Source organism: Drosophila elegans, unplaced genomic scaffold (genome assembly GCF_018152505.1).
Source record: "Drosophila elegans isolate 14027-0461.03 unplaced genomic scaffold, ASM1815250v1 contig_476, whole genome shotgun sequence".
NCBI classification, from domain to species: Eukaryota; Metazoa; Arthropoda; class Insecta; order Diptera; family Drosophilidae; genus Drosophila; species Drosophila elegans.
In genome coordinates, this window is record NW_024545863.1 from 6,429,819 (window position 1) to 6,453,924 (window position 24,106).

The 24,106-nt window shown below is 39.0% G+C and overlaps 2 protein-coding genes across 12 annotated transcripts; both read right to left on the reverse strand.

Moving 5' to 3' along the window:
• Positions 1-13: 13 nt before the first annotated feature.
• LOC108140665 (chloride channel protein 2) lies at positions 14-17,470 on the reverse strand. 9 transcript variants are annotated; one of them, XM_017263607.2, is made up of 16 exons: positions 9,476-10,005; positions 5,897-6,004; positions 5,456-5,621; positions 5,239-5,367; positions 4,507-4,640; positions 4,243-4,399; positions 3,959-4,169; positions 3,801-3,902; positions 2,929-3,163; positions 1,773-2,870; positions 1,638-1,682; positions 1,513-1,548; positions 1,037-1,309; positions 893-922; positions 581-814; positions 14-522 (listed from the first exon to the last, which is right to left on the reverse strand). In XM_017263607.2, the coding sequence occupies exons 1-16, from the start codon at positions 9,794-9,796 to the stop codon at positions 217-219; spliced, it is 3,585 nt and encodes a 1,194-aa protein (XP_017119096.1). In that variant the 5' UTR covers positions 9,797-10,005; the 3' UTR covers positions 14-216. The 9 variants fall into 9 exon arrangements, 8 of the variants coding, with proteins under 8 accessions (XP_017119096.1, XP_017119098.1, XP_017119092.1 ...); XM_017263609.2 differs by lacking the exon at positions 9,476-10,005 and adding an exon at positions 7,205-8,013; XM_017263603.2 differs by lacking the exons at positions 893-922; positions 1,037-1,309; positions 1,513-1,548; positions 1,638-1,682; positions 9,476-10,005 and adding exons at positions 14,405-15,209; positions 17,226-17,467.
• A 2,009-nt stretch (positions 17,471-19,479) lies between these two features.
• Positions 19,480-24,057, reverse strand: LOC108140537 (heterogeneous nuclear ribonucleoprotein H3). 3 transcript variants are annotated; one of them, XM_017263361.2, is made up of 7 exons: positions 23,918-24,055; positions 23,256-23,643; positions 22,579-22,710; positions 21,787-21,931; positions 21,180-21,325; positions 20,162-20,898; positions 19,480-20,074 (listed from the first exon to the last, which is right to left on the reverse strand). In XM_017263361.2, exons 2-7 carry the CDS (start codon positions 23,623-23,625, stop codon positions 19,796-19,798), a joined length of 1,809 nt encoding a protein of 602 aa, XP_017118850.1. In that variant the 5' UTR covers positions 23,626-23,643; positions 23,918-24,055; the 3' UTR covers positions 19,480-19,795. The 3 variants fall into 3 exon arrangements, with proteins under 3 accessions (XP_017118850.1, XP_041565453.1, XP_017118851.1); XM_041709519.1 differs by lacking the exons at positions 21,787-21,931; positions 23,256-23,643; positions 23,918-24,055 and having other exon boundaries at positions 22,579-22,670; XM_017263362.2 differs by lacking the exons at positions 19,480-20,074; positions 20,162-20,898; positions 21,787-21,931 and having other exon boundaries at positions 21,184-21,325; positions 23,918-24,057.
• Between the last annotated feature and the right edge of the window lie 49 nt (positions 24,058-24,106).

Sequence of the window (24,106 nt, forward strand, 5' to 3'; positions counted from 1 at the left end):
AAAAAACAGAGACTTCGTTGGTGACTTGATTTTCTTTTCAACTTATATATATAAATCACGATATCTTTGACATTATGAACTAACGAGACATAAATACATAATAACATTGATGACTAACTCGTGTAAGACGTAACTTATGATAGGATTTAGCTGATCTTTACAAACATATTACGTATACGTATCGTATGTACTATTCTGATAGCCGATCATCTTGTATCAAGCATGATTGCCGTTTTCTGTGGTATTTGTGTCCGCCGATGCATTTTGTTTAGATTCCTGGGGCGGCATGGTAAGCGATACTGTGCCCTTATCCGTGTGCTTTAGGTGCTCCATTTCGATGTCCGAGCAGTTCTCGGAATTGGATAGAGCCGAGTCCATTGAGGTCACGGTCATGTCCACGGCCTTATCGCTAGTGTTCGTCGACAGCAGGGGCTTTTCAACCGCCGGCTTGTCCTCCGCATCTTCATCCCGTGTGGGTGGCACAAAGCTATTGCTATTGATGTCCTCGATGGCCTTGCGCAACTGTAGAAGATTATAAGTTATTAGGTATTGTCTTTTTATTATATCTAACAAGTCTTACTTCTTTGAGTCCCACAACGCCCACAAGCCTTCCGATCTTGGTGACATAGGCGTGGTTGATGCCCACCATCGAGAACAGCGAGTGAACCTTGAGTATGGAGGTGCGTTCCACTAGTTGGAACGGCGAGGGATCGATGTGCACATTGGCCTTTTGCAGATCGATGGGTTTCATCATCTCCTCGAGCTCCCATTGCTTTTGATCCTCTGGCGACATGTCAATGACGCGTTCCCTGGGCTGAAATTACATAAAAAATAATATAATTATTATAAAACAAGAGTAGGGCATAATCAAAAAGATTTATCCTGGACGTACCAACTGCACCGATTTCGTCTTGTGAATGCTCTTATTTAGGTGAAAAAAGATATTTATAAAACAGATGAAAACATATAGTTTTTGTTAACATAGATAAGTGGTTAATGACATAATGGTAAGTCAAGTTGTTAAATGTTTACCTACCTCAACATCCGTTTCTAAACCTGTTGCTTCATCGACATCATCTATAGAATAGCCCATTTCAGTTGGTTCTTCTTTTAATTCAAATTTAATTCGTGTGGGCGAACCCTTAACTCGAACTTCGTTGGCAAACCTTATTTTCGTGCACTTTTTAGTCGTTTGAGGAGACCTATCAACATCTGCAACTTTATTTGTTTTGAATTTAATGCTCGGTGATTGGCTTGAATTTTCCCCACTATTTAATATTGCTATTTCCGTGCTATCCTTTTCAGCAGGCTTTATACAAAACGTTTAATGTTTAGACTTCAAAATTAAACTTTGATAAAATGTAAATCTTAGCTTAACTGGATTTTTTGTTCTAAGTTCTATATTTCATTTGATCAGCTAATTAATTAACTAAATATTACTCTATAAGCCAAATACAAAAATCTCTGGATTCTACTTTAGTTTATCTCTGTCTACATGATTTTAAACCTTACCAATGTTGTTTCTTTCGTTGAAATAGGGTTTACTTGCTTGCAGATATTAGAGTTGGTTAAGCATGTGTAAACATTTTTCAAGTTTATGGATAGAATGAAATGAAAGTTGTTAGACTGGTACTTACCAGCATAATTTGATCGGTAACAAAATCCCAATTACTTTGTGCAGACTTGAAAATAGATATTCCACCTCCCGGTTTACTTGGCCATACTATTAAAACCAACCCAACCTTAATAGTAATGAAGATATATTTACTCACCAGCTGAACCTTTTTGGAAACGCCCGGAGTGCTGGGAGTGCGCGGCACCTCCACCTCAGTGTGGCTGGCGGCCGGAGAGAGGGAGCCCGTTTCCGGATCCGGCTGGACGTCCTGGAGCGTGGTGGACTTCTTAAATATGGCCTCGAAGGCCGAGCGGATGCGGAACTCGGAGTTGCCGGTGATCGTGGTGTACGGCGTGATGCTGGGACTGTGGGCCATGGGTTGGGCGTAGGTCTTCAAGTTGAAGGAGTTGGTCTTCTTTAGGATGGACTTCCTTGGCGCCAACGAACTGTGCAAAGTCTCCGCCCGTTTCTTGGGCGGCAGCATCTCGTCGTTGGCGATTTGCCGCAAACTGAGAATATCGGGGGCGGGAAGGACTTCGAACCGCGACGGACGGCGCATTTTCAGCTCCACCTCCTGTTTTTTCTTCTCCTCCTCTATCGCCCGCTCCTGTGCCTCCTTTTGCCACTTCTGGGCCACCTCCATGCGCTTCTCGCGACCAATGTGCTTCTCGATCATCTTGATCAGCTCGTAGCGCTGCACGGAGCCCAGCAGGATCATGTTATCCGGACTGTCCACCAGCGGCAGGGATCGCAGCGTCTTGTTCAGCTTGAGGACTTCTTTGAGCTTCTGGTAGGAGATGCCGTGCCATATGTACTTCACGTCCCGCACCATAAAGTCCTCCACGAATATGCTGTACATACCGGAACTGGAGGGCAACAGATCGGGAAGATAGGGCAGCTTCTTAATCAATATAATACTGTCGTATATCGACGGCTGGAGCAGCGCCGCCACGGCATTGGCCACCAGTACGGCAATCATCACGGGCACCACGTGCGTGATCTGGCCGGTCATCTCGAAAATGATCACGGCCACGGACACCGTGTGCGTCACGGATCCGGAGAAGGCGGCCGCTCCGACGACGGCATAGCCACCGGGCATGATGGGTGACAGCCGACCGCCGTAGCGGACGCCGTGGGGAAAGGTCACCGCCATGAACTCGCCCACCAGCCGACCAAAGCCGGCCCCGATCTTGAAGACCGGAATAAACATGCCCGACGGCACTGGTATCGTGGAGGCTATGATGGAGAACACAAACTGCAAACGCCAGTCGTCTTTGTTCAGTATTCAAATACTTCATCCAAGCACTACTTACCGTAAAGAGGGTGTAGATGACCAGGTTGCCAAACACGCTGGTGTAGCTTGTTATCCAATGGGTCACCACGGCCGCCTGCTCCACGGTCAGATCATCCCGCGACCAGGTAAAGTTGCTGAAGAGCTGCGTCACCTGCTCGTGGGTGCTCAGCTCGCCGGCCAGGAACTGGCCAGTGCCCAGAGGAAACGATATGCTGGAGACCAGCAGGGCCAGGAATCCCGGATACAAAAAGCGACTAAAAGGAGAAAAATATGAAATTGCAATGTTTTAATTCAATTTAGTATGGGCTATATTAAAACTCCAAAATAAACTCACAAAATATATAAAAATAATTTGACAAAATTACTTCTTTATACTATACATTTTTTAGTAATAACGTATAATTTTCTGGAACGGATTTAAAAAAATAACAATTACGAGATTTTTTATTTTTCTTTTTTTAATAACTTTTGTTCCTACTATCTAAGAAGCTTTAAAAATGGTTAAATAGTTTGTTTCTTAGATCTTTATTAAACATTCTTAATTAAAAATAGTTCAATTTTAAGGAAACACTTTTCAGATATCATTTGTATTTTTTAGGTTCAAAATTTATTTTCGTTGGTAAGAATAAATTATTATAAGTAATAAAATAAATTCACAATTTAAAAATTACTTGTTTTAAAAAAATATTCATAATCATAATCATCTCTCAAATCAAATAAATAATAATCAAAAAAAAATTCAATAAATTGTGATTTTATTTTTATATATTTTTTTATAATCTCATCTAATAATCTTTTGGAGACTGATTAAGTTTAATGCAGTGAAAAACAACAAAATAATAATTATATTCTAGCAAGCAAAAAAAGACACTTTCAATCTTAAGAACTTACTTCTTCTGAAGGAACTTGTTCATCCGCTTGTTGGAGCGCATAAAAAGGACATATCGCCGATGGACCCACACGTAGGAGGCGCCACCCAAGCCACAGACAAGTCTAGAACAAAATCAATTGATGTAGCAGGAAAGCGGTTGAACAGACCAGTGACTTACCCGATCAAGGCGAAGACAAAGAGCTCCTGGGGATCGAAGGGAAACTCGGTGGTGAAGTTCGTGAGGAAGAGGGCTCGAACGGTGTCGGCGTTTTGGAACCACACGGCCAGCAGGCGGAAGACAGTGGCGCCACAAACGGCCGCGAAGAAGCCGCGCCAGTAGTTACGCACCGCGAAATAGGTGGTGGTGACCTCAATGCTGAAGAGCACACCTTTTGAGGGGGAGGGGGCAGAAGGTCAGAGGTCAAATGTCAGAGGTCAGGATCGCAGTTCGGGTATACTCACCGCCCACGGGCGCGGCAAAACAGGCGCCCACACCCACGGCACAGGCTGCCGCCAACATTTCGGAGTTACGCGACTCATTCTCATATATGCCTTGGAATGATGTGACAAGTTTACTTAATAATTGTGCTACAATACTTGCTATATGTACAAAAGGACCCTGGTGAAAATACAGATGCGCACAGATGTTATAGATTTTCCAAATTGCACTTAATTTCGCCTCAGCGGCATGTTCGCATGCAGTGTGAGATCAATTCTTATACTTACTTCCTTTCCTAATGGCATACCGCTGCCCAGAGTTGCCGTTAAACCAATTGCCTTGGCCACTAGTGTCTTAAATGTGAGATACTCTTTCAATTGAACGCCGCGCAGTATGGTCTTCATTTCGGGTATACCAGAACCTAGACACAGTTTGGTTATGTAGATTTGCATTGATCATACTCGCAGTGGTTTATATACAGTGTATTGTATTTTTAGTTAGTGGTAAGTTTTTCTGAGGTGTGCAGATAGTGGTTCGAGTATTTAACATGTAGACACATGGGTACACAGATTGGAGGTGCCAAGTGTGCTTGGAGTGGGCAGCTGCCGGAGTGCAGTGGTACTATGAGTATTTTTAAATCAAAATTAAGAAGTTACAAGAAAGTTAAACTAACAGGCCCTAAGAGAGTTCTTTTGAGAGTTTTTTTTTTTTTTGGGAAAAAGAGTCTATTTCGTTATATAAAACAATCAAGATTAGTTCGTTTGCCTTGCCCTAAGCAACCATAGAAGTAAAGTAAGTAAGCACAAAATTCATACAATTTCTACAATTTTGGAAAACCGACGTCAGCTCAAATGGAAGAGTGGCAACAATTCAAGCTAGCGAAATTCAAAACATTTTTACCAAAAAATATAACCAATTTAACTACACAAGTTAGACTAAGGAAAAGAAAGTTATTAGAAGGAAGGGAAATGATTTGAAAAAGTGATTTCATGTGGATGTATGACGGGGCGAACGCTTACCTATACTTTGCGGTGCGATGAGATGGACAAAGCCGGCTGAGAATAATATCAAACAGACCGGCAGTGAGACCCATGCTATGTACTGAACAAAAGGCTGTGACGTCAGATCGCGATATAGCCAAATTCGCGCTAGAGGAGAGGAATAGGAAAAAAAATATAAATAAAAACAATGGCTACTAAAAACGTGCTGAAAATCGATTAATCTGGGTGGCCTTACCGTTTGTACATATGGAAATGCCCTTGTCCATGATGAACGAGAGCATCGCCATAATGATGCCCAGCAGCGCCAGAAAGACCCAATCCTCGCCCAGTCGGGCCACCGTGTGCTTCCAGACCCATGATGACACCTTCTTCGCCCGGTTCGAGTGCTTGCCCAGCAGTTCCTGAAAATATTTCCCAGCACTGCTGCTTTATAAACCGATACGTTCAAGAAGATCTTAACAAAATAATAATACGATCATATGGAAATACAATTCAAGTTTACTTAGCCCTTTTGGGCATTGATTTTGTTTGAAATTTCTGCGCATACCTTAAATATTCAATTTTCTCGTGTTTAGTTTGCATAGTTAGTTTAAATAAATCGCAAAAGCCATTATTAACAATGCATTCTATGGGAATAAGAACGAACACTATGGTTTAACGTCCTATTAAATTTTACCTTATTCCTTTGTTTATCTTCCTGCTTTCGTCGCTTTTCGAGTATTTTGAGCTTTCTGGCTTCATCCTTGGCAAATTCTCCTAGATCTTTGGTGTAACGACCATACATCTGCGAAGATAAATTGAAAATTAGTCAAATCCTGAGCTTTAATAACATAATCACAAAGGTCATATTGTGTGTGTAAAATTTCTAATTATATTTATGGTAAATGCATGTTTTCAAAGAAAAAACAAAGAAGCTTTTTGTGCTACCTGTGTTGAAAACACACAATTACATTTGCCTTGAGCATTCTAGACAAATGGCGAGAGAAAAAGAACTGATGACAGAGTAGGAAGTGCACAGACAGTTGCACTAAGAGAAATTGTATACTACATTTATATTACCCATCTAGATACTTTACGGTTTATAGAAGTAAAGTGTTATACATAAGTTAATTATAAATGCCTAATTGCATTTTATGTATGATATTATAGTGAGCTTTGAACACGTTCTTGTTTTAAGTTAAAAACCTCTTTTAAATTTCACTAACCTGTACATCTGAATGAATTAACAGTAATATCTTTTTAAAACAAAATCTAAATGTATTTACCGGTAAATTTGTGCTACCATTTGACTGGGTGATTTGAGAAGTCTAACAGCTGAAACTATTTGTGTACTAAATTGTTTATACGTCACTTTATGGGTCACGAAATTATTTGAGAAAGTGAAAATGTAGATTGTTCTCGGCATAAATATCGGAATTATTTTTGAACTGAAGGGCAAGCTTCAGGGATTTTGATTTTCTTTCTGTGTATGCTTTTGAGGGTCAATGCAAGAGGTTGGTCGTTGCAACGGGGGGAAATAAAATAAATAAATACTGTATATTATTTTTCAACCATGGTTTTTGTAGACAACAGGGTTAGACATTTTAGAAAACTAAAATTGATTTTTCTTTTGTTTTCATGTTTTTAACTTTTAAGCCTTGTATTTCAGACTTAAAGCCCTCACAAAAAAAAATAATTTAAACTTATAGAATTAATAAAAAATTTACATTTAATGAGAAAAATTTCACGTGCTAAGTTTTGTTATTAAGATAAAGATAAAGATTTATGCATTTAGCTTAAAATCCTTACGAAGAGAATAAATAAATAATACTAATTCCAATTAATAAGAAAGGGAGAAGGCCTTAAACTGATTTATAGGCGCAAAACTTGTTAGTTATCAAAAGCCCATATTGGAGTGATTTTTTCTTTCGGTGTGCTTCGAGGGGATCTATAGCTGCACCCATGACCATGGATGCCTTGGACAGGTGGCCCGCGGGCCACTCACATAGTAAAAGGCCTCGATTTCGATCTCGATCTGGTTCTTGTCTTCGCCGGGCGGATCGATGCTCTGTTTGCGTTGCTGCTCCTTTTGCTTGGCGATGACGTCATCCCAGCGCTGGCGGACGGGCGTTGAGGCGGTGGACTTTTGGGAGCGCTCCTCTTTCCGCTGGTAGTCCTCGCGATTGATCAACAGCTCCGGCTCGAAGGCGTATTCGCGAATGTATTCATCCTGGTGCAAGTGGCTGTTGTTAAACATGAAGCAAGCGATGCACACGAACGAGTTCCCGTACTCAAAATCACGATCAAAGTAGCACTCGCAATCACTATCAATTAATCAGAATTCACAGTCACAGTCAGACGGATCTGGTTGGCGGCCTTTGACATGCCCGCGGCTGTTGGCCGAATATTTGTGTCGCATCTTGTTCGCCAATTATTTTTAGTTTTTCGGTTATCTCGGATGCAGTACAAGTCTTGGGATCTCACTGCCACTGCCAGACGTAATTAGAGGTGGACGCCACAGCCCTTGAGCCCCGTCTCGGAAACACGGCGATTGTAAAATGCATTGCCATTTATTTTTAACATTTTACTCTGGGTCGTGGTCTGTTTACAGCTCGACCGCTCATATAAATTTGATTTACGCTTCGATCTCGATCGAAAACCGGAAAATGCGGCCACACAAAATCACACCAAGACTTTCCTATATATTTTCCAATAATTTGCACTTTTTAATGACATTCATTATCTATTGATTTTTGGTTTTTCCTGGTTTTTTGACTGCCAACGAGCGTTCTTGTATTGGCGTAAACTTTTTTGAAACTAAACTGACTTGTCGAGCTTTCGGCGCTCGGTGTGGAAAATTATTGAAATTTCTTTTGGCTAGACGCTGCGGCAGGGTAGCACGCTGTGGCGATTTTAAAAAACGGCCAGCCAGAATATGAAAAAATGTGTGAGGGATGTGTAAACAAAATATGAATCTTAAAATTGTTTTCAAGTTTTGCCCGTTCGGCAGCCAAAGGCAAATGCTTTGGTATTTCGAAATGGTTCATAAATTTAATTGCACGATAATGGATTATCAATTTAAGACGTGTTCTTGAAATAACTACATGTGTGTGATTTAAGTGCTTGGGAGTTTTTCAATACAAGGATATGCGGATTGTTCTCACCTACGAGTTCCCGGTACGGTCACTCTTTTCCGGCACCCTACTACCCTTAGCAATGGAATATTTGTTGCTTTCTTTAAATATAATAAACACTTTCCGTTATAATCGGATTAAAAATAGCTAAAGTCTTTGCTTGTTTTGTCATTCGTACACTGTTTTTGCATTGCTTTTACAAAGGCCCAGATGCGAATAGATGTGGGAAAATCGCCAGAGACAACTGGCAGGAAAAGCGGCGAGCAAAAAAAGCTTGGAAAACCATTCAGAAATCATAAAACGTTTTTTTTTTTTGATCGATGGTTTCACGGCAGATGTACAACCAAACGTGTGTGACGAAAAATGTACAAATAAAACAGTACACTTTTAAATCGAAAAAATAAACAATTCCCAAATATCAGCTTAATTTTCATTGCCATGCCCACAGTGCGAATGATTAATTTTGTAAACAAGTTAAGTGAAATTTAAATCTTTTCAACGGATTTCTTTTTGATTTAATATTGTATCTTAACAGATTGATAATAAACATATGTTATTGGAATATTTTACGACTGCTTCTACGTGAGCATTAATAAATGTTGACGCTCCTTGCGTCATCAAAAGGGGTAATAATAATAAGAAAGTCGGATAATCAGAATTATTGGTAGTATAATCACGACAATTCGCAGACGTTTATATAAAATACACCTACGGCTAGAAAATAAGTTCGAGTTAAGCAATTTTTGTATAATGTTCGTGTTTTCCAACTTATAAAAAATTAATTTTGAGCGTATATAAAAAACATTATTTTTTGTCTGTTAAGAAAAAACTAAAAAAAGTGTTTTTTTATTTATTAGCTGGAAAACTCAATATATATATAAACAGGAAGTAATTGAAAAACTAAGTATTAGTGAATATCGCAATTTCTATTTAAAAGTAGAAAAGGTCTAAAAAATTTGATAGTTTTAGCAAAGTACTACTATTTTGACGGTTGCTGTAAAAGTGCTAAAGAAAACGTATGCAAGTGCCTGGGACAGATATACAGATAAGAACTTGTCGTCTTGCGTTGCCAACCAGAACACTGGATTTACCCCAACAGTAACCGTGTTCTATTCCAGATTTAGATATGCTGGTATGCTTACAAGGGTATCGATGTATCCGATGGGGTCATCTTCGTCCGAGGAGTCCGAGTCGCGTGCATTTTCGGCTGGAGGCGGACACGGATAGAAGGCGTGCGACTTAATCTTCGGCTGCCGCTGCACGTGACGCAGCTCCTCGCCGATGGACATGTTACTGGTGCGCCGCTTTCGCAACTGGCAAATGAACTTCTCGAAGTCCGCCCACTCCGAGTCCACCAGCTCGACGTTCTCCTCGCCAAACTCTTCATCGTGAATGATTCGCTCGACTTTCTGATTACTCCGATCGCGATTGCGATCGCGATGCCTATCGCCGAAATAAACCATACTGCTGGTGTCAGTTCGAATGGGTTTTTAATGGGTTTATAGCAGTTCAACGCGATCGATGGCGCACTATCAAAGATGGGACCGATACGGTTTCGTCACGTCCATGGCACAGATATCGTTCATTTCCCGTATTTGAGTTCCGTTTGCTAAGTATGCGAAATACTCCTGGCTGCGTGTGAGCCGAACCAAGTCTTAAATCCAACTGAACAAAGTCATGAGGATAGACCGCTCTGGACCCGCTTAAATTCAAGATTCCATTAAATTTAGTACACAGACACCGAAGCACTCGTCTGGTCTTTCAGCAGTCTCAAGTTTGCGGACGCCAGTCGCCACATATATATTGTAGTTCCCATGTACTACATGACCAGTGACTCTCGAGCGGTCAAAGTTTGCGTGTAAACATCAATAGAATTTCATAAATTTAATAATCTGTGGTCTGGTCAACGGCAAAAAAGTGAAAATGCCAAGCGCTTGGATGACACGAAGTGCGGTGCACAGTGGTATTTAGTGTATTTTTCCATTCTTAATTTAATTTATCTTTGGTACTAAGTCTGAACCTCCTTAAAATTCATATTTAATATTAATAAATTTTAAGGTTTAAAATGAGGAATAATCGTCCTTAGACAATTAAAGAGTTTTAATGTCTTAAGTTAAAAGTATTTCCCCCTTGACTGAGCTCTTTAGTCAACCTTTCGTTTTATGGGAATTTTGGCATTGCTCGACCCACTGTGTCGGATCACTTAAGCCGCATAAATTGCGATTACTTGCTTTAATAGTCTCAATGTGTAGACTAGGCTTTGGGTCACATATCTTCGCGCATCTGTTGGATTTATCACATTTACTTAAGTGTACCGGTTCTTTTAGTTCGTCTGCACTATATTAGATTCATTATTGTCTTAGTCAATCTAAAAGTTCTGCCCCTAATTTGCGAAATGACAACCCCACATTAATATGGATCGTTAGTCAGGGAGTACAGAGTACAGAGTACTAAACCAATAATGTTGAACTTTCATAACTTTTAGGAAATTGATATAGGAATAAAAATTTAAGAGAAAAACCATTTAAAGAGAGTGAAAGCTTTATCGCGTTCTGTTATACATCTGCGCACTGCTTGACCAATTAAGCAGTGTAGGACAAATATCGGGCATTATGTTTCTGTTAAGTTTAAAAACCGTCAACGCATTATTAACCTTAATGCTTGCAAAGGGTTGACAGGATTTGAATTCAAGCTCAAAAAATTTAAAAGTAAAAGGGAATACTTTATAATAAAAATGATATACTTAAAATAATAATGACTAAGCAGAGCTACTTGGTTATGATGTTTAATTGCAAGGTTGTAACAATTTGGAATTCTTTGAAAATTTTGGCCCATTTTGGTATTTTTTTTTATTTTTATTTATTTATTTTATTAAGGGAAAAAAATATGGCTTAACATCAAATGAGTATTTGTCACATTCTTGTTAAATGAACACTTCAAAAATAATAATCATCAGACATAAATCTTTAGAAATGCTGCTCTTTACTTGCACATTTCCTTCTAAAACTGGGTTTTGTAAGAAAAAAATGTAAAAACATCAAAACAGTCACCAGCTTAAATACAATGTCTAAAGTTATGTACGAAGAATTCTATGAAATGAAACTCACATGATGCCCCTAAATCAAAGCAAAATATTATGAACTATGTATCAGACTCCAAACAATTAGCTTTAGTGTAATAATTCTTTATAGATTTAAGTTACAGAAACCAAAAGAAACGTGAAGTGTGCTGCCATATGGATGACATGATAAATTACTTACTTTTTTGTGAGACGACATTTTCGAACTCATATGATAGAAATTAGCAAGCTGGCGATAAAACAAAGTGATCTTGGCTAAAACTGTGTGGCGACTGGGGAGCCAGCATCTCAGACGGTGCTAGAAACACCTCCCGAGCCGCAAAAAAGGCGATAAGGGTCCAAATAGCAACAACACCTGCAGTACGGTACAAAAATTATAAAGGATGGGGCGCAAAAGCCACCGAACTTAATTAAAAATTGGATGAAATCTTTGGGCAAATATATCGCTTAGCATCTACATATATACGTATGAGGGCCATTCGCTTATATCCATGGGGAAAAGATAAAAATTAAGCGCGTGAGCGCAAATACCAGGCTATAAAGTAATATAATTTTAGCTAAATCACTTTATGACCCAAGCAAGAAAACATATTTCTATAGCCTATTAAAAATATAATAAAAAGCCTACAGCAACATCCAAATGTTTATATTAAACAAACATGTTTAATAGTGAGGTATTATTTTGGCAATCTCGAAACGTTTAATTAAAGTAAAGTGATTATTGATAGCCACATAATTTTGATGGATGGATCAATATGGCGTCGATAAGAAACAGTCAAATCCAAGTGGATAATACTTCCATCGCGGCTATCAGATCAATCGATTGGCAGGCTATAACCAATAAAAGCTATACAATCTAATTATCAGGTCGAATGGTTAATTTTATTAAAATTACCGTTGTCAAATGAACAATTCAGGGTTTCACAAATTCATTGTTAAAAGCGCTCTCCACATTCATCGTTGCGATTATCTCAATGTGCTAATTATAGGTATAATTTTAGATGAGATTGGTTTGCGTCAGATTGATCTGGACTAAAGAAGAGCACTTCACTATCGAACATAAAGCTTGAATTCGCATAATTGCATACAATGACTACGCATTATCCTCAAGCTCAATATAATTTATTCGTATGGTGAGCAACAAGTGTCACAGCACATGACAAAAATTAAAGAAATTAAACCAAACAAAGTAAAAACAATCAAATAGTCACATGCTAATCACATGAGCGGAAAAGTAAAACAAGAAACATGTGTGTAAAGGCGCAGCGTATTCAATTATACCCTCTCGAAAAGTATTTATATAGCATGTTATATTCAGCATTATTCTTTAAAACAAGATTAGAAACAGTAGCCTACACTGCTATTATTACTAAAATAAGTTACACCTAAAAAATCGTTGGTAAGAGTATTGTGTGATCAGAATAAGAATTAAAGTTAATCAATTCGGATGCTAGTGGAGCAGTAATACATTTATGATCGAGTAATCCCCCCTCGTTAATGACGCCAACTGTGACAAGGTTGGAATTGCCAAATCTAAGCGCCATGCCGACGTGTTTATGTAAATACAAATGCAGTAGACAGCAATTTATTATCAACTCGGGATTTCCAGTCAACCAATTACGATATCAAAAAAATTAATAACAAACAAGTTGGGTAGCTGTAGGTGTTCTAGTGCAAACACAATTGTGGGCTTTAAATAGATAAATGTATTTTCCTATTAGCACGGGTATTTACTGCTCTGTTAATAATCGAATATTTGTTTTTTTACTACAAAAATTCGTTTTGGTGTTACCCCACTTAATAGATTAGCATTCGGCGCTACTTTCCTAAATTGTTGCGATAATATACCAAAGTGCTCATGAATCCGATTGACATTGTAAAACAATCAATCAATTCTCGATCAATAAAGTTGTCGTGATAGGTGGTACATTTTCACGCTACCCCCAAATAAAGTATATGGACTGAATTTATAGCTTGCGAACACAAGAGGTATGAATCACAATAAATTTGAATAAAAGGTGAAATGTACATATTAATTGTTATATTTAATAAATAAACTATAAAGTTATTTAATATGTTAATTTCTTTAACGAACAATGGGCTGGCACAATGGATCATTCGTATACAATTTATTTTTCATTTTATATTTTCTTTTGCGCTGATTTCTTAAATACCACCAAAATTCATGAGGTCAAAGTGCAATTATAATTCGAATACTTAAATTATTTGGTTTTTCATTTGGTTTATTAAATTGTTTAGCAATGAAAATGCCTTTGATCATACGGATATAAAACTTTATTGACAACCTAATGCTTCTAACCGCAAACAAAAATGCCAATGGAAAAGTGAATTTAAAACCTCAACACAATATGTAATGACGTATGCCTATTTTAAGATTGAATGAATATGATAGCCATATTAATGTAAAATTAGCAAGTTATATAATCCGAAATAATGACAGCTGAACTTTTGAGTTATGACTTCTAATATCCGTTGTGTATTAATTTTTATTGCCATATTCAATTAAAAGCAAGTGTCTGGTGCTCATCGAATCTTTATAGGATTACCTGTCTTTTCGAAACCTAAATGTATTTTTTAACTGCAGTTAAATTTCTATCATTGATTTTCAATAAATTATGTATATATCAGTTCATTAAATCAATGAATAAATGTTTAACACAGTATATACAAATAAATTTATTAAAATTTCTGATAAAATGTTGCTGTGTATATTATTCAAATCAGATTTTCCTAAAAGGTAACCTTTTCAGGTCATAATTTGTCAATATTGACCTTATTCTGCTATGTTTTATTCATAAATTTACGTTATTACAGCTTCCATTAGCGATGAACAATTTTGAATTTAATTTGCTTTCAATATAAATCAATTTATATTTAGTTTTATATATATAATATTTGTATTAAGGATTTAAAGAGGGGCTTTGTCTTCTGGAACCTTTTCTTAATGGATTTCCTCCCATGGCTTACTTACCAGCGTGTGGTGATAGCCCAGACCTCCTTCCTCTTCGTCGCCGTCCGGCACAGGACTCCTGTCATGATGATGGTGGCCCAGGGAGGAGGCGTTGGAGTGTGTGCGGAGGGGCATCAGTCGGGCTGCCGGCGACGGAGCGATGAGCAGCTGTCCTCCGTTTCTGGTTGCCTTCATCCTAAAGCGGTGGTGGGGCGCGGGGTGACTCGGAAGTGAAATTTCTTGGCGATGGCAGACAATGCAAGCGGAGGAGGGATTGCATTCGTGACTTTATGAAAGCAAATTCCTGGGGCTCATTTGTGCATTAAATTCAATTATCTGCACCACGTCGAAAGTCACAAGACCGACTTCCTTTCAATAGCCCGCGGAGTGGAGTTGATCCGCCGATGTGGCTGCGGCCGGCCAAAGATTATTTATGAATATGCTGCTGCTTTTTTAGCAGCTGCCGGCGGACTGCGACTTCGCCTTGGACGTCGACGTTCCCGGGAAAACAGCTACTGCTATTGCTACTGCTACTTCTGCTGCTGATACTGATACTGATACTGAATCCGATTCCACCTTATCTGTGAGATCACTTTTTACTTTTTACTTTTGTCTACTCGGTTGGCCGAATCCGGCTGGCGATAAGGCAGCTCTTAAGAGCCTTATATGTGTTCCGAGCGTACATTTCAAGTGGCACACTTAAGTGTGTGAAGGCTTAATTAACACCGGCAAATGCGACGACCCCGTCGAAAGGCAAATCGGGAAAATGTATTACAGTTTAATTATCTCCTTATCAAAGTGAGTGTTGCCAAGTAGTGGCGGCGATCTGCAACGAATCGGTAATAAATATAACATATAACATATACAAACAAAAATAATGGGTTAAGAGTTTTATCAGCTAATGAATTTGGCATGGGACATGGGAGCGTGTGTGCCCAGCCAGCTATGCAAGCATCTCAACTGATAAGTGCCGCAAAAAAGGGCAAATAATAACAGGTGTATAACAATGTTGTGAGCAGGTGAATAACAACAGCGGTTAATTCAAAGCGGCACGATATTGAAGTGAATGAACATAGCGTTAAATTTATAATTCCAATATTAACCAATATAATATATTTATAAAACCAGAAATGAAATTTTTAAATAAAATAAATCCGGTGTTATGTTTATAATATATTATCGCATCGATAAGAAAATAAATTATATTTCCAAGTAAGCCCATTGTAATATTTAATCTCATCGATAGTGTTTTCAAATATATAAGAAACCTAAATGCTGGTAACCATCAATATCAATTGTGTAGAATTTCAATGTTTGTTTTGATTTGCCAAGGCATCCGAACGATAGACCTCATTATAAAGCCTTATCACTGTGGCAACCTGACACCGAATACTAGAGCAATGTGCAGGAGCCATTCTACCGCAAAGTGGATTATGGCGGAATAATTTATGATGGCATTATTTTTTATAAATGCCAGGCTCCTATGACCAACTTTTAAGATTTAAAGATTTATTACATTATTTTAATCTTTTGTCAGTATTATGGCGCCTATTTGGCAAATTTATGGGCTTGCGAATTCGTATTGCTTGAACGATCCGTCTTATTGGGTTACGAATGGGGCCCTTAAAACAACAATAATAAGCAAAAACTGACTTATCAGGCTATGGCACAGATTTTTTCTTTTTTACTTATTGAGCGAAATACATATACATATGAATACGTTTTATTATTTCCCTTCGTTTTCATTTTGTTTTTACATTGATCTGCTAAAAACCAGATGATGTTCATGACGAATTTAAATGAGTCTCAAATTATTTAATAGCTTTGTGATTTTTAGATTGGATTCGTTGATTGTAAACCAATTAGGGATATTAATATGCTTTGAGAGTGCTCTAAATTCTTTTAAAACACTTTCAAGAGGAAGCAATCCGCACACACTTTTTATTGAGCTTTTTAACACACATCAATAGTTTAAAAAATGCTCCACATAGCTGAGATACTTTAATAATGGCAAATCTGAGTCAGGCCATTACGGCACGGATTTCGCAAGCCACTTGAAAAATTTATAAACATGAGTGCACATATTTGTTCTAGCAGATAAGAAGGAACCTTATACTCCTAATGGAAAGACAAATCTTGTTAAAAGCGGAATAGGGCAACCCAGATTGCCTGCTCAAGTTTTGGAAGAGTACTTTTTAATGGGATTTTAAGCCGGACTCTTAAACTTAAGCCGTAAGAATCATTATTTATAAGTACACACTTTAGATACATAATTGCAGAGCTCTCTGGTTGCTGTGGGCCAAAAATAATATCACGGAAAATATTCTTCCAAGTCCGTGCAAAAAAACTCAAAGCTTGCCAAAAATATACGAAACTTATTTTCGCAAACACAACAAAGGCCGAGTAATACGCTAAACAACAGCATTTGTTGCAAAGCATTTGCACTATATAATTATACTTTTTTGGGGGGACCTTATATCATCCAAGTATTCCGCATTTAGGGAATTTACACATCGTTGCTGTTGCCTTTGTAATTTTGCGGCAATATTTGCATACAGATATATGTATATCTTTACTGTTGTAACTCGGGCTTATGTACTCGTTATAAAATCAATTAAAAACGGCGCAAAGATGCAAAACAAAAACGTCACGACTGCGAATCCGAATGAGAATAATGAGAACACCGATACCGCCCGTCACCTTTTCGCGATCCACCTGCTCACACCTGTGGCGCGTGTTTTGGCATGTTTTAGTTATAGTTATTGTTATTGTGGTTATTGTTACGACGGCGATCGCCTGCTTCCACATACCAAGTGGAAGACTTGGGATTGATTGCACTCACTTTGAACTGTCCGATTCTGATGGCCGATGTTTGTTGGCGTCGTTTTATTGGCATGGAACCCAGCAGTCTACTCGGAACTCAGAACCGAATCGCGTATCACAGCGCAGCAATTAGCATTGGGCGATATTAGCTGGTCTCTGGTCGCCAGAATCGGAATCGGCATAATATTGTATTGGAGAATTATTGGAGAGCAGCTACCGATGTCAACGCGACCGCTTCGCGCTCTGGCATTGACTGGCGTTGTCGTCGCCGTCGTCGTCGTCGTCGCCACTACTGCTCATTTCTCGCTGAACTTGTGGAGGTGGTGTTGGAGCCACGGCTATTGCTTATCACCCGCAGTCGCGGTCTCGGCCAAGATTAATGACGTCCACATGGTTACAGTATTTCCATATTCTCTCGCTGGCATCGATCAGCTGACTGGAAATGGCCATTTCAATACACTACCTGGATTATTCCCAAGCGATTGGCTTAATTTGGTAGAAAATTTGCCTTACGTTACGCACGCTACAAAAAAAAAACGAGTAGAACCGGGAGCTTGTTACGTTTTCGCTTCGAAACGCTTATCTCAAACCAGCTCTTTATGGGCCGAAATAAAAATCTATGTTAGTGATTCTCTAGATTTGACTTTCACGGTGTATTCATGAATGAGATTTGTTGCGTGCTATAAAAAGTCTTCAAGATGGGGCACTCCAAGAACTCAGCCCACCAAGATCCAAATAAATAATGATTAAGCTTTGACAAATATCTCTTGAAAATATAATAAATGTGGCCAAAATCCTTGGCATATTTTTAGTCCTCCTAAACAAAATTTAAAGGAAAACATTCAGGGGCATCCATAGACTTTAAATTTAAATTTTAAAACCGCAGATCAGGGAATTTTTTATTTACAAGAAAATGAAACTCGTTTAACTTGTTCTTCTGAGTCTTTCCCTGTAATCCAAAAATTCTACTTTTATTAAGCCGGCAATATCTACGCTTGTTGCGTAAAATTAAAATCTGCCTTAAGCGTGGTGTATCCATTAGCACCTGGTATATTATTTATATGGAGACTACAAAAGGGTGGAAAAAATGACGGGAATGTACGAAAAAGCACAGTATACAGAAATCAAGCATGATTTAATGAATAGAAGCGATGAAATACAATGGAATAGGTAAATATTATTATTCCGATTGCTAAATTCAAATTTAGGTTAATAATGTGGGCAAAAAACAATTATTTTTTACAAAGGCAGCACTTTTTGCCATCAAAAATTATAGCGAAATTGTTTTGTTTGCCTGACGAATTGGCAGTTATTTTTTTTCTACCGACACGCGCATCAAGGCCTATCAAATAGATACAAGTGATTAGCATGATATCATTTCTGTATCTTAAATGGAAAAAAGCCATAATTAAGTAAATATTTATCGCAAAAAGAAAAGCTGTGTCACAGCGCCTGTCAAAAAGCTAAAGTAACTTTAAAGCCGCCGACTGCCAAAAAACCCTTTCCGTAAAAATTATTTAAGCACGATTCCATTTTACGAGAACTCATAACCCGCCGCAAGCCAAATAGCTCGGTACTAAGTTATATACCTTATCTATTTTCAGCATTCAGTTTATTGGTACAATTATGGGAAATGATCATTGGATCAAAATAGACACGCAAATTTATTGACAGGTCACTATCTATCGCTACAGAGATACTGAAATGTCAACAGTGTCTTAAAGAAAGTGATATGTTAGATTTAGGCTTGTATCTATAGACTTTGTCTACTCTTGGTAAGATATCTTAAAAAGGCAGAACCGGAGACGAACAAATACCTTCAAAGCTTCACAAAATTATGTGGTTTTAGGTTCAGGAGTAAACAAATGTTTGAAAGTTCCCGACTACTCAAATTAACTTCAACAGTCAATATTTGTTACCACGTGGCTTTCCTGTAGCTTCAAACATAATTTACTAATTATTTGTTAGGAATATTACCCGGAAAACACTTGAGACATATTGTTACAACACAGCAAGTGTTATTGGTATAAAAGCAAATATTTTGTTTATGCAATTTATGACTTACTTTTCTATTTAAATTGTCAATTGCTGTGGGCTGAAATGGAAATATCAAATGGCAGCTGTGCACTTATAGGAAAATCCACATTATTCCTCTTCTGTTTTCACAGTATAAAATTAATGAAATGCACACTCATGGAGATAATTTTATTTCCGAGAGATATAAAACCTATATTCAAGTGTAAATATTACAAACACAGAACACAGAAGCGCTATTTCGTTTCATGTAAAAACAAAAGTTTATTTTAGAAAAACCTAAAGTTATAATTGAAACTTAAATATTAGGATTGAAATTTCTAGAGAATAAAGTACTTAAATAAGAGTGTGCTCTTTATTCTTGATGTTACATTGGCTTAAAATCAGAAAAGTGGTTTCTATGTCCGACCAATTGTCTCTGTCTGAAATTAGTTTGATAGTTAAGTGGTTGTAAAGATGCCGTAGCGGTTTACAGTTTCGGCTCCATCATAATATTATGAAATACTTGCGTCTACCGTCTACATTAATTTCAATGTAATCGAACTATGGAAGTTTTCAGATGCGCCGCGAAAAGTTGCCACCCCCGCCGCCATTGTTGCCCATGCCACCACCATTACCACCTCCGTTTCCGCCACCGTTTGGTCCACTGGCTCCACCCCGGGTCTTTCCGTCGTAGAACAGCTCAATGTAGCGCGAACCCATCTGCTCTCGGTGTCGCTTCATGGCCACCTGTGAGTCCTCGTAGGTGTCGAAGTAGGCATCAGCAGTTCCACTGTGCAGACCCTTTTTGTTGTAGTTGATGCGCACATTAGCGGGCCGAATGGGTTCGAAAAACTGAAATTATATTTATTTTTTAGTATTCAATTTAAAACAATATATATATCAGCAGGTTGTTTAATTTTTCCAAAACCTTAAACTCACCTTAAAGACGTCATTTTCAAAGGAAGTGTACGGAAGTCCTCGCATATGGATTGTATAATGCTCGACATCATTGCCCCGACCTCCGCCAATGGGGCCGAAGTTGCCACCACCTCCAACGGAGTTGCCTCCGCCAAAGTTTGAACCATTGTTGAAGCCGCCGCCCCCGCCCATGTTGTTGCCTCCTCCAAAGTTTGAGCCGCCGTTTCCATTATTGTTGTTACCTCCAAAGTTACCGAACCCAGAGTTTCCAAAGTTGCCGCTGTTGTTGTTGTTGCGACCGCCGCCGATCGGACCGAAATTGCCGCCGCCAGTTGACGAGCCGAAGTTGCCGCCGTTATTGAAGCCCCCTCCGCTATTGTTGCCAAAATTGGAGCCACCATTGTTACCAAAATTATTGCCGCCTCCTTGAGAATCAAAGTGGTTTCCACTGTTGAAGCCTCCGCCGCCGTTGTTGTTGCCGCCGAAGTTTCCGCCTCCGTTGTTGCCGAAGTTTCCAAAGTTTCCACCGTTACCACCGCCTCCGTTGTTGCCGAAGTTTCCGGAGTTTCCTCCACCACCGGCGTTATTGTTTCCGCCACCAAAGTTGCCGAAATTGCTGGGCCCAGAGTTATTCCCGAAATTGCCACTATTTCCACCTTGGTTGTTTCCGAAATTGCCGGAGTTCATTAAGCTTGGCAGGTTGTTGAAGCCCAACATGTTGTTAGCACCAACACCGAAGTTGCCATTGTTGCCCCAATCTTTTAGTGGAAAAAGAAAAATAAAATAGTAGAAATGATCGATAAAGCGGAAATAATAGAAGTTAGCAGGATATATGTATTGTATTAGTTATATTATTATGATATGAGTAATAATACTTATTAAACATTGATTCCTATAAGCAAAACAAATAACTATTTAATTAAAACAATGAACATTTTTTGAAGATTTGTAGATTAACTATCTGGAGATCTTAAATTATAGGTACTGAGATATATTTTAAAAAAATCTTTAGTTATTTATAACTAATAACTAGTCTTACCGTTGCGACCTCCGTTAAAATCGTTGCCACCACGATTGGCTCCTCGATCACGAATATCATAAGGTCCTGGACGTCCTCCGACTCCGCCACCGGCACCTGTGGCCCTCTTCATTTCAGCAATTGAGCTACGGAATATCTCAATATACCTAGATGAATTAAAGCAGAAAAGATGTATTTTAAAAGTTGCAATTTAAATATGCTAGGGTCGGTGGTGTTTTCTTTTGATGTTTTACTATTTCATATCACAATATAAAAAATAAAATCGAAATGAGACATATACAAAAATATCGGTTATAAAGACTAATGAAAACAACTCTGTTCAAGGTTATATAATTTTAGAGTAAGCACATGCTGGCGCTTTAACAAGTATTAAGAGCCCCACCAGACCCGTAGCTATGGGAAAATATTGCTATATTTCTAATGTGTTTGTCGGTGACTGAAATAGAAATTATTTATGATCAAAATAGTTTTGTATTTAGTGAATAATCTATGGGAAATTGGTGTTGTATTTTGTCTTGTGTGTTTCAACAAGTTCACAATTGATTACCACTTTATATTATAATTTCAGCTGTTTGGTTGTAGAAGATATGATGAATTAGAAACCCACCTGTGCCCAATTTTTTCCCGATTTCGGCCCAAGGCTTGCTCAGTGTCGTCCTGGCTTTCGAACTGAACAAAAGCTTCCCCAGTTGCACGACCCCTTCTGTCCATAACAAAAAGTATGCCCTCCCGATCCGTTTTGATTTCCAACCCTGCCCATGACGATAACCAACAAAGATTTATACAAATATATAGATTTCATATATATACATTATGCAAGGTTAAGCTTAGAAAGAGAAACAGCAATAAAGAGGTTGATAAATGGTATAGTTTAGTTCTTGCATCGCAGAACTTTAGCAGGCTCACGGAACCAGCAACAGTTGGTTAAATAAAAAGTGTGTTGCAGTCGAAACACGATCCGCAAACAAGATGATAATGTTGCAATCGAGATTCCCCGACCACAATGTATTACAAAACTCAGCTCCTGTAACTCGTTGACGTGGGAGGTTCAGTTTGAAAAGGGTGAATTATGATCGCTGATTTAACCAAGTAAACTGGGTTATGTGACCAATGAAATAATGTTTTATCGGACAAGCGGACGTGACCGCGTCAACTCTCAGCCGTTGACTTTGGAAGGAGCTGCGTGGACCGCCGAACCCATTACACAAATGCAAGGGCCTGCAATTCGTTGCCCGAAAATATGTACTGTTTAGCATGTGTAATTGAATGAAAGGTGTAGATGAAAGGGGACCGTAGGCCATATCTTAACGAAGTGCAAATGGAAATACATGCGGTCAACCACTGTCTTTGCTCCTTGTGCCTATTAATATGAAATGGGGGTCAGAGCTTGGACACTCACCGGAGAAGAATTCCTCGATCTGCTGCTCGGTGACGGCATACGGTAGACCCCGAAGCTTCACAACGAAGGCAGTGCCGTGACCGCTGATCTTCCGCATGGCTTCCTTGGCCTCCTTGGGCGTAGCTGTGAAGACTGAAGACATAAAATAGATATGAGAAAAACTGTACAAGCAAACACTTTTTTATTTTGCCTATAGGTCAAGTTATCTGTAGAAGCCCCTAAATGTTAAATGCAGAAACAATTAAAAAAAATACAAACGAAAACGGCAACTCCTGAAACCGATCTATATGTTGTTCAGATATTCACATATTGTTCTATAGCATTGATAAATACATTTAGGCCTCCAACAAACAGAAGTCAAATAAAAGCAAACAAAAATATTTGGGTTTTTAAGTTGTAAACTGTAGATTGAACTAACTATAAAATGAATGAAACTCAAGCTTTTATCAAAGATAGACCAAGTCAATGATTTAGGCAAACTATTTAAAAAGTGCAGATAAGTTCTCTTCACTTCATTGTAGAACTATTGACAAAAGACAGCCTGTGGCGAGAGTAATACAAAAAGTTAATATTTAAGTAAAGGCAGATTGTGGCTAATATATGCCTATAATTGTTAGCCCTACTGCCATGGCTTATTTCATGTACAGTCAACCCTCGTGTGTGTGTGGCAAACAAACCCTCAATGTAGCGGTGGCCCATGCTGGCCTTGTTCAGCTTGCGCGCCTCCTCAACGTCCTCCTGGGTGGCCACCTCCACGTACGCCTCGCCGGTGTTCTTGCCGTCCACGCGACTGGTGACCAGATGGATGCCCGCCGAGCCGTTGGTCACGTTCACGTTCTCCAGGAAGTCGAGGATCTCCTTGTGCGTGGCGGACCAGGGAAGACCGCGCAGCCGGACGAACTTGGGGCTCTCGCCGACATTCTCGATCTTGACGCCGCCGTCCCCATCGTACTGGTCGTCGTCGTCCTGCTGCTGGCTGCTGTCGTCGTTGAAGTTCTCGTTATTGCCCTGCTGGCCGTAGTTGAACTGCACGTCTGCGTTTGCCATTTTTCGCTCGCTCTTTGTCTGCGAATTGCGATAAACCGGATGTATCAGATATCGGATGTGGGTGGGGAATAGTTTGTTCGATTAGTTGACAAGTTCCGAGTAATGTAAACTGTGTAAGAACAATTTTTTCAACCGGTGATTCTTGAGTGCGACGCTTGCTTCCTTTTTTTTTTGCACCGCGTACGCCATCTTGATTTCTAGTCACCCCTAATCGCGCATGTCAATTCGCACGTCTCGTACGCAATATATACATTCGGAAAAGCTGCACTTGATGGCGGTTCGATGGGATTACCTTTTCCTGCACTGCTGCAACTTGTTATATCTTCTGTGCTTTATCCGGATCGGCTATAACACACGATTTTTCAGAGAGTTTGGTTTTGGAGAGCACGCGTCGAGGTGGTAGAGATGGTTAATCAGCGGTGGCACTCTTTTTATCGATTGTTTGCTGCGACTATCGGTGACAAGTGTTTGGTATGCCAGT

Bases quoted from the DNA above. Each gene is read 5' to 3' on its own strand.
- LOC108140665 (XM_017263607.2), bottom strand. From the start codon at position 9,796: ATGGTTTATTTCGGCGATAGGCATCGCGATCGCAATCGCGATCGGAGT. The intron at 4,641-5,238 runs GTAAGCGTTCGC...AACTGTGTCTAG, and splicing joins CATCGCACCGCAAAGTATAG to GTTCTGGTATACCCGAAATG. The intron at 4,400-4,506 runs GTAAGTATAAGA...TATTTTCACCAG, and splicing joins GTATGCCATTAGGAAAGGAA to GGTCCTTTTGTACATATAGC.
- LOC108140537 (XM_017263361.2), bottom strand. From the start codon at position 23,625: ATGGCAAACGCAGACGTGCAGTTCAACTACGGCCAGCAGGGCAATAAC. The intron at 21,932-22,578 runs GTGAGTGTCCAA...CGTCATGGGCAG, and splicing joins GATCGAGGAATTCTTCTCCG to GGTTGGAAATCAAAACGGAT. The intron at 21,326-21,786 runs GTGGGTTTCTAA...TAATTCATCTAG, and splicing joins CGGGAAAAAATTGGGCACAG to GTATATTGAGATATTCCGTA.